General features: G+C 46.8%; 1 protein-coding gene and 1 long non-coding RNA gene across 5 annotated transcripts in view; one reads left to right on the top strand and one right to left on the bottom strand.

Moving 5' to 3' along the window:
- The window catches only part of LOC126521224 (plexin-B-like), a 487,065-nt gene that overhangs the window by 394,796 nt on the left and 82,009 nt on the right, over positions 1-10,260 (top strand). For all 4 annotated transcript variants that reach the window (XM_055065821.2, XM_055065820.2, XM_055065822.2 and 1 more), the window contains 2 exons: positions 1,957-2,085; positions 5,072-5,164. In XM_055065821.2, coding sequence (XP_054921796.1) covers positions 1,957-2,085; positions 5,072-5,164 — 222 coding nt within the window. The remainder of the gene's footprint in view (positions 1-1,956; positions 2,086-5,071; positions 5,165-10,260) is intronic.
- Positions 1-10,260, bottom strand: part of LOC129382232 (uncharacterized) — a 113,908-nt gene that overhangs the window by 62,648 nt on the left and 41,000 nt on the right. The gene's annotated exons all lie outside the window — the stretch shown is intronic.

Raw genomic sequence — 10,260 nt, forward strand, 5'->3', positions numbered from 1 at the left:
GCTAAGTCTTTGGAACAACACCGTTGAGAAACCCTTTCTTCGTGTATACAACCTACTGCAGCTTCGTGTTACTATATTTATTATAATCTAGGCATTCAAAAAGAGAAGAAAACAAAACAGTAACAAGCAGCTTCCTCGTTCTAAATACGATAACTGCATGAAACGTTACGCCAACTGACGTAGTCCGCACTGCCAACACATGCCTGATCAAGCCTGATATCGAGCTGAGGCATCAAGTGCGCACCGTGCTGGTAATGCACAATCTAGATCAGAGCGAAATGTTGAGCAATTGGTAATAATTTCCGACTGCAACAAATCGGCCTTAGAAAGCAGCGTACTCAGCTAAGGCGGACGAACCAAAGCTAAACAAACTTTTTTACTATATGGATTAGTTCAAGCTGCTACCTTGTTCTCCAAGCACGTTCGTGAAACATCAAGATTAAGCCGCCACGCTGGCTTAGCGGCTATGGTGTTGAGCTGCTAAGAACGTGGTCGCGGGAACAACTCCCGGCTGCGCCGGCCGCATTTCGATGGGGGCGCTGTGAATAACGCCCCCGTCCCGTGCATTGATGATGCGTCAAAGATCTCATTGTGGTCGAAATTAAACCGGAGTCCTCCACTACGGCGTGCCTCATAATCAAATCATGGTTTGGGCACGTAAAACCGAAGAATTGAATTCAATTCAGTAGCAAGATTGGATGCCCCCTTTGATAGTCCACCAATTAATGACAGTATCATTAGCACGGAATAATGCAATGTGAGCCGCTTTTAACGTTATCGCACGAGTTCCGCTAGGTCAAGGTCACAATGGCCGTTGCCGCCATGCTTCTGCTGTAATCCGGGCGCAGGCCTCTTTGTAAACAAGCCAAAAGCAATTTGATCCGAAGAAGATGACGTTCCCTCGAATACATTCGTCGTTAGTCTCGGAAGGGAACAGCAGTTTACAATAGGTAGTGAGGCACTGGAAGTGGTAAGGGAATACATCTACTTAGGACAGGTAGTGACTGCGGATCCGGATCATGAGACTGAAATAATCAGAAAAATAAGAATGGGCTGGGGTGCGTTTGGCAGGCATTCTCAGATCATGAACAGCAGGTTGCCATTATCCCTCAAGAGAAAAGTTTATAACAGTTGTGTCTTACCAGTACCCACGTACGGGGCAGAAACCTGGAGGCTTACGAAAAGGGTTCTACTTAAATTGAGGACGACGCAACGAGCTATGGAAAGAAGAATGATTGGTATAACGTTAAGAGACAAGAAAAGAGCAGATTGGGTGAGGGAACAAACGCGAGTTAATGATATCTTAGTTGAAATCAAGAAAAAGAAATGGGCATGGGCAGGACACGGAATGAGGAGGGAAGATAACCGATGGTCATTAAGAGTTACGGAATGGATTCCAAGGGAAGGAAAGCGTAGCAGAGGGCGGCAGAAAGTTAGTTGGGCGGATGAGATTAGGACGTTTGCAGGGACAACATGGCCACAATTAGTACATGACCGGGGTAGTTGGAGAAGTATGGGCAAGGCCTTTGCCCTGCAGTGGGCATAACCAGGCTGATGATGATGATGATGATGATGATGATGATGATGATGATATTGATAGCCGCAGTTGGGTAACCGCAGGTTACGGCGCACATAACGCAATATCTTCTATCACTTTTCATACTTCTTATTCGTAGCTCATCTAGGTTGCGTACTTTCTAAGTAACTGTCCCTGTGCTCACATGCTTGTTTTTGTCATCTTTTCTGACATTATTATTAATTTCTTCCCTGAATCTTGCTTTCTGTTGCCGGGATATCGCTTTTTCTCTATCTTCTCCAGCATGCGAGCATGCGCAGAATATTATAATGCCTCAGTCTCGGACGGTGGAATTGTGCATGCTTGGCGGGTTTCCGTTCTCACCTGTCTAAGACGCTGTCACTACGTGACTAACTGCGAGATTTTGTGGCCTCTCGCAGAACTCTCACAACTCACTCATCAAGGGTCGACAGCACTGTCCAAGCTTCAGCATCGACGATGAAATTCTGCTCCCCCATGACGCACGCAAAGAAATCGCCGTTGAAGTGAGAAATATATTGACACCCCTGGTACGTGTATGTTTCTCTTACTGCTTTCCGGAAACCATAGGAACGATATCATATCTTTTATTATTAGTAATATCACTAAACTTACGTTAGGAGATGTTCCTCTTATCCGTGACGTGTGATAAGAATAGAAATACCCCGAGACGAACAAAGCCATACAATTGAAGGAGAAGCAGGAAGAGAGAAGCTCACACTTTACAAAGTTACACTGAGGAGCGCTCAACGCTGAGCTAGTCCCAGGCGGTTATACAGGCTGGTTCATTTCAAAACACGCAGCAGTGCCTTTGTAGGCTTGCACATAGCACGCGCACGAAGCCACGGGGTCAAGATGTTCTCCTTTGTAAAGGGCTTGTCATCTAAGTGCCCCAAAGCTATCCGAATGACACTCCTCTCATCTTCGTATGCGGGGCAGTCACATGAAAGATGTTTGGTGGTTGCCGCAACACCACTTGTCCTTTGCTCCTTCCCCATTGCAGGGCAGCCTACCGGGCTCAGCCTTGTTGACGTTTCTGCTTTTCCCTTTACGACTTCTATCTCTCTCCGTCATACAATTTCCTTGTCGCGAGCTCTCGCTGCAGATTCCTTGGTGAGTTCGCAAAGGATAGTATATTCGAAAGCGATAAAAATAATTTTTCTTATCTTCAGAAACAACCGCTCTTTATTCGACCTCTGCAGGCAGCACGCTTGAGAGAATGGCGTCTCTTAACATGCACAAACGCCGCATCACGTATTTAATACCGTTAGACATTGAGCGCTTCGTAGAGCTAACGAGGTAAAACGGGGGAGGTCTCGCAAACACTAGAGCGGCCAAGGTCTTTTCTGGCAGGTGTCATACTAATTCTCTTCTTACCATGAGACTTGTTTACGTAAAAATGAGGAAGCATGCTCTGTAAGAGCAGGACAACCAGTAACAAACGAAAACGCCGTCTGGGGGCTGGAGAGAACCCGGGAAACCTGTAGCTACAGGTCATTCGTAGTTACCACAGTGAAGTGAATAGGCTTATTTACTGAGCAGTTATGACAATCGACAGTCGACTATCCATTGTTACATCTCTAGTGTTGTTAAATAAAGAGTCGACCGCCCCTCCGAACGCCTGATCTACCCGTTTGTACTTCCTCTGCTGGTGTTGCCTCTTCACAACAATAAGCCCCCCCGCCTCCCTCATTCTCTTTTTTTTTTTTTTTTGCTTAAGCGAATGCGCTCTCCACGAATACTCAGAGTACAGAAAGTTTAACATTTTCTGCCAATTATGAATAATGCGAACGGGGCATATTCATCTCTAGACCTCTCAATGCGGCTTCATAACGCCACGGGAAACTCAATATACGTAATAGAGTGCTTCTGAAAAGTCCCTTTTAGAAAGTGTACAATGATGAGAAGAGCCTGCAAATGCGTTCAAGGACATCGGACCTGTCATTTGCGCCACGTTCCTTGAAGCCTAAATTGATGCGGCCGTTGTTTCAAGGGTATTGATTCATTCTGAGCGGCGAACCGGGCCTAATGGTCTGGAAGGAAGTCATTTATTTTCTTTATTCATATAAAAATGAAAAACACTTTTGTGTCCGATCTTCCCTATGTGTCGTTATACGTTTCTTCCTTTCATTATTCACACTTTTTGCCGTAGGTGAACTAGAAACGAGAAAGAAAGACTATTTGATTAATGACATTTTTCGCGCGTCGCATACTGGGGATTCTTCTAAACTCCTTCGTGTCATTTATAAGAAAAGAGTGCTACTCCACGCTACATTTATCATACAAAAAGAAAAGCGAGATCTAGAAACTTACAAGTTGAAAAAAAAAGAAGATGGTAAAACGCAAAGCATTGGATCCATTCAATTTGTAGCTTCTTTTTTAATCAATAAAGTTGTGATCATTGACACGTTCAACTGAAGCTATGTTTTTGACGTAACTCAAGTGCCTTTAGGCGAAAAGGTGCTGAATGAAGGCGCCCTACGAAATGCTCAAATTTTAATGTTAGCTGAGTTTGCTTAACTTGGTTAACCAAGTTAGGCAAACTTCATGTACGTTATTCAATTGTATAAATCACTGTCTCAGTCATCTGTCTCAGTCAGCGACGCTTACATGCTACGCTTAGATGGTAGCTGCGACGCTTATAGATAATAGTTCGTAGAGGGGGGGAGCTCGGGGGAGGAGAGGAGGGGAGCGGGGTGGTGTGCTTTTGTTTTGTTTTAGTTGCTTTACAATATCTATTGCAGTTGCAAAGGGAATTTCCAAAATAGCTCCACTAAGAAACAGAAGCCTGTTCGATAAAGTAAAACAACTTGCGTAGGTTCACATTGGAAAAGCAGCGCAATATTTGACCGGAGCGGATGCCTTATTATTTTTTTTATTTAGTACATACTGCTGTCTGAAAAACAAGCAGGGGGGTGGAAAAGGAAAAGTGAATGAAACTGAACAAGTTATGCAAAAGTATATAGCAAGCATTACCACTGAGACAAGTAATAGACTAGCAAACATGATTAAATAGACGTTGGGTCAAAAATTTCACAGCTCTGTAAAATAATTTTAGCACATAAAGAAACAAAAAGCAATCACAAGTTAGTTCACGAGGTGTCAAAATATCGACAAGAGTATGGCATTGTCAACAATGAAATTTACCCGTAATTATACATGTCAGACCGGAAGCCCACTTGCTGAGAAAAAAAAAAAAGAACATTTGGAGGCAGTGCGTTCGATTCGCTTCTGGTTCACGTGAAAAACGAGTGTTTGTAAAGGTTAGTACGTGCAAAGAATGGTGTCAGGTCGTGATTATGACTATGTCTCGTCTCCCTGGAAAAACTGGGAAAAGGGTATTTACTAGGATTCGTATTAAACTGCCGAGTGTAGAGCAAGAAAAGAAACTTGAGCCTGGCGATAGCTCTGCGCTGTGCCAAAAGCGAGATGTCGTTACTAGCCATTAGTGATGAAGGCCAGCCAAGCTCGTGATAGTCGTTAATGCGTGCCTTAGCATTTTCATTTGTTTTGCAGGAAGGATTTCAATGCGTCGTCGAAATTGAAGGCGCCAGGGAGCGGGTGTTTGCTCGGCTCCGGGACAACAAAGTCATCTGCACGGAGAGCACGGTATGCATCACCGAAGGAGGATTGTGCTTGCTTTCGCTGCTGCGACAGTCGGCAATCGGGTTAAAAAGTGGGTCCTCGGGCGATGTTAGAATTGGAGCCTTTGTGCATATTCTTGCTCACAAAACTGTTTTTATCCAAGAACAACTCACTTTCGATTTGGGACGTTGCTAGCTGCAGGCACAGTTAGCCCTGCTGTAAATGCTGCAAAGAATGGGTCCAAGCGCTTTTTTTCCCGAATAACTCAGCGAATGTACGGTCGCTTTCTATATGAGCTTCAACACGTCGTCTGTGGTCGAATCAACTCCAAGGCAGCATGGCGGCGTTGACACAAGAAAAATTATTTTAATAAATTCCAATAACTAGAACGGCGTTTGGTTCACCCATTTTCCGTACACGTCTGCATCGCCATGCAATCTTGAAGCTCCTTCGAGCGCAGGCACCGTGTTGCAGCTCATTTGGAACGCGATGAACTGTAGGTGCTAGTTGTGCAGGTCATGTGTTACTCTCGCAAAACGCATCGCGAGGTGAACGGAGGAAACCAGTGGATTGAACAGGGCAGAGAAGAGCGCAAATATTAGGCTTGCAAATGGATCACTTCTATTTACTACCAAACGCACTCCATGAATTATCCTATGCTTCTCTGAACTGTCCATGGTCTTTGTTTCAATTTTACTTGCCCAATTGCCCAGTCACGTGCCGGAAACAGGAAGCATTTAGGTTCATTTGCCTGCATCGATATAACTGCGCAGTCAGAGCATATAATAGAAGGCTGGAACGCGGTTCTGAAACTAGTGCGTTCTCTACAGAACATTAACCACTGCTGGCTGGTTCCCGACATTTGTGCGCCTCTTGCAGTATTTCTTTCAGACCTGAAAGTGATAGACTACCATATCATAAGACAGTGTGCTTTTGAGACTTAAGAAAGCAATTCAGAAGCCATGTCTTCTCTGAATACATAACGGAAGCAATGCACTTCAGTATGCGGATTTATATTTTACACGTTGGCTGTTGGCGAATAAGTTAGTGAATAAACTTTATTACGGAGACCAAGCTGCTAATGCCCTAAGATGGGCAGCCACACTATTCCAGGTAGCTGTGGCCCTGTGCTGAAAAACCCCAGAATATATATGTATTTTTTATCTCCTACAGCCATTTCAAGAGTAGTCGCTGTTAGCGACATAAAAAAAAGTATTCTTGGATTTTACGTGCCAAAACCCCTGTATGATTAAGAGGCACACCGTAATGGGGGACTTCGGAATAATTTTGACCCGCTGGGATTCCTTAACGTGCACCCAATGCACGGTACATGGATGTTTTTTTGCATTTCACCCTTACTGAAATGCGGCCGCCGCGACCAGGATTTGATTCCGCGCCCTCGAGCTTAGCAGCGCAACACCAAAGCCGCTACGACACCACGGCGGGCGACATCAAAAACAAGCGACATTCTACTAGAGGCAGGAAGAAGGACAGTGTGCAGACAATCAAAGAAAGTGGTTTAAGAATAACTGAAATCTGGATGCTTGCAGCGTTTTAAAAAATGGCTTTTCGGTCGTGAGGGGCATCGGGGTTTGAGACGGGGGGCACGTCAGCGGCACTTGCACAGTACTTCCCTTAGCCCCGCGCTACACGTTCGACAGAGAAAAAAAGGACATCAAGTATCATCTGCAGAAAGAGTGCAGCAACACACAGTAACAGTGGTGGCAGCTGTACATCAGAGTCATCGACTGCAGCAGCGTTAAGGGGCCGAAGCCTACATGGTCGCAAAGGCGCGATGCCAAACGACGCACACTCGCGGCAGACCGCCGAAGGGGTGAGCCTTACGATGGATGAAGCGGCTTGCACTGGCGGGGGCGTAGCGATTTTCTGTTTCATCGCTGCCCTTGTGCAGCGCTTGTTACGGCTGTGAGTAAAGTAGTCTCACCCTCGCGCTGTGCCCCTGCAACTCTCTCTATCTCTCCCTGTCGAGTGCCCGACCCGCGGCGCTCAACGAACGGCAAAGCACCTCGGGCTTGCATCTCGTTTTCTCGCGCTGTATCACAGCCGAGGCGTAAGGAGCAGCGCGCTGAGGAGATCAGAAGGCCGCTCTCTGACCTGCTAGTCGCGTGCAGCAAGATTAACGTTGGGCGCAGAAACACGGTACGGCTTCAGGGAAACAACCGCGGTATTCAGGAATTCTTTCAGCGGATAGGCCCCATAGGCCTCTTCCTATAAGCGCGAACCCATTGCCTATGAACACGCCGGGCTTCGAAGCTTTTGTTTCCTTTTTTCTCTGCCTCTCTCTACGTGAGCGAGCCAGATTTGGAGAGAACGACACATAAGAAGTACTATTGTTGCAAAGCTTAGCTGCTGCTCGCGACAAGACCCAAAGTAAGGCAACCATATATTTAAATGAAAACGATGAAGAAGCACTGGGAGAGAAGCAGAGTGCATGCTGCTTTCGGTTGAGTACGATTCTAGCCAGGAATTATGAGCTGTTCTATGCGGCACCGTATTGTTATAACAGAAATGCGGGGTATTCTTAGGGAGTAGAAAATGAAAAACAGTCTGAGCCTAAGTGCACTTGCGCAGCACAGCAGCGTATCCAGTAGACCTTTTCATTTTTTTCTGTTTGCCTTGCACAGAGATGAAGGTGCCGGCAGTTTTATATAAGAGGAGTGGCTCTTACGAACACGAAATCCTTTAGGCGAAGCTATAAGATCGGCTAACTTTCGCGTTCGCATGTGCCACTGGTTTCACTTGCAACGCTCGCTGACGAAGTATGCACAGGAAGGAAAAGATTATTATTAATAATAAAAGAAAGAAGGAAGCATGAAAAACAAAACAGGCCACGTGACGTAAATTGACGTGCCCTGTCCCACTACAATTCCTACTTAGCGAGTTTTCATTTTGCCAGCTATTTCGCAAGCAATGATATGAACAGAAAAGCCGTTCTGTGAAAGCCTTAGTGGCGCTCGAAAACGAAGTAATGCAACAGAACGCTCTTGTGCTTGCATAAGGCACTGTTTTATCGCGCGGCGATGCGGTGCACGCAACTTGCCGACGTGCGTTGTGTCAGAAGGGTCGAAGGAGCACGAGAAGAGAAGAGAACGAGAAGGCGGAGGCAAGTTAGAAGGGATCCTGGGTTAAGCAGGAAGAGATACAGAAGGTGGAGGAGAGGGGGCGTGTCCCTGTTGCCACATTCGCCCAGCGCGCTCGCGACAGCACAGCTGGGCCGAAACGCTGCCCGATGGATAATCGATACGCTGTGTCGTAGAATGTAGTTAGGGAGCCATTCTTCTTAGCCGCGAGCGCCACCACAGGGCGCCCTTGTGGCCCGAGCTCTCTCCCGATGTCGTGCCGCTATTTTGCCCCCTATCAGCCGAAGAATGAGCGAACACCCCTTGGCTTCCTGGTATGCCCCTCGGCTGGTTATCTTGTTGTTCTTGCCGCCTGCTCTTGACTCCGAGGCATCGCGCTTGCAAAGCTCGAAAGCCAACTCGTTCAGCACGCGGGTAAGAGGAGAACGGGAGCACAAAGCCGCTACCTACGCATTTTCTCAAAATGAAGAAATGGGCGAGGTGAGCACGAATATTCATCTACGGTGCTGATTCGGTGCCCGTAGTACAAACGATCGACGACCAAGCAGCGTTGTTAGCGTCCGGAAATCACAGTGAATACAACATAGCAGATGACCAAAATAGGTTTAATGACGTAAACAACTTGGACAAGAAACGATCGGGGAGCATGAGCAGACGGAGCGCGGAGAGAGCGAAGTGGTAGAGGACGCGGTTGAGAGCAGGAGAAGCACCTGCACGGAAAGCAATGCCGGTGAGCTCAGGAGGAAAAATATTAGCAGGTGGCATCAGGGGAACTTACACAAGGGCCTCCAGCACACTGTTGCGAATGAACACCAGTAACTCAACTTAAGCAGAAACGGGAGGAGCAAACGATCAGAAAAGGCTATGTAACGATCCCTAAGTATACAAGGTGAAGAAAAGCGTAATTTTGTTCACAAATCGTCACGAGAACAAAGAAATTGAATGAAAGAAAATGTCGTTCTATGGCGTTCAAACTTGCATAATATTATGTAGAACGAACGAGTGGCGATTACTTCTTCAACAATTAGGCATTGAAAAGCGATAATGTGCCTTTACGGCTGTATAATTGCAAGGAACCATCATGAAATTCACGTTTTATTCGGTGTCTCAAAGCGACGCTGGTTCCTTTAAGCTCGCCGAAAACCCCACATCTATCGCGTTTATTCCGCAGTTTCCTTTTTCTGTGCAAGGTTTCCTTCAGCGCTTTAGATTTTCATCCAAGTAATTCATTTCTTGAAATTCAGCAGAAGTTTCCGAAAATTGTGTATGTTGCACTCACAGAAATCACGTTGACATCTGGCCCCTAGCACGCTATAACTCCGCAAGTACCCCTGGATGTAATGTCGACCGTGCTTCCATTCCACTATGACCGGCGGCCTTGAGAGAAAGCTGTGCTGTGAATTTGGGAAGTGCTTTTCATAACGGAGCTGTAGGGAAACCCAGTTTATTGACACTATTTGCACACCTCATCGACTCCAATATCTCGCGGAATCTTGCCGTTACCATAGCAGGTTGCGCGCTGATGAGCAGCACAGTAAATGCCGCGGGCGCCGGCGAAGGCTCGCTTCTGCAGCTGCCGCGCTCGAGGTGGCGAGCATTAGCGCGTTATTTGTGTCCGGGACGACGCTTCGATTGGCGGCAGCTTTCTTTCGCCCCTTTGGCACTGCAGTAATTACGGGAAACGCGCCAGAGCTCGTGGCCGCCTGACACAGAAGCTCCTGAGAGAGAGAGAGAGAGTGCGTGCGGTTAATGAGAAACACGTCAATCTGTCGCCCACGTCGTCAAGTCAAGCAGCGGTGGACGTCGACGGGTGCTGTCCCCATTGCGGCGCGTGTATATACTTCGGGACACTTAAAGCGTGCACTGGTATAGAACGTAGAGGTGGTCTACGCTAACCAGGAGACATGTCGAAAACAGTGCGCACACAGACAAAGCCCCAGGCGAAGGTGCAACAGCATCACAGGGCACGTGCACAAGGATAGCGGGAAGGTCCTACAGCCTAACACCTTCCATGTGATC

This window comes from Dermacentor andersoni, chromosome 6 (assembly GCF_023375885.2).
Source record: "Dermacentor andersoni chromosome 6, qqDerAnde1_hic_scaffold, whole genome shotgun sequence".
NCBI classification, from domain to species: domain Eukaryota; kingdom Metazoa; phylum Arthropoda; class Arachnida; order Ixodida; family Ixodidae; genus Dermacentor; species Dermacentor andersoni.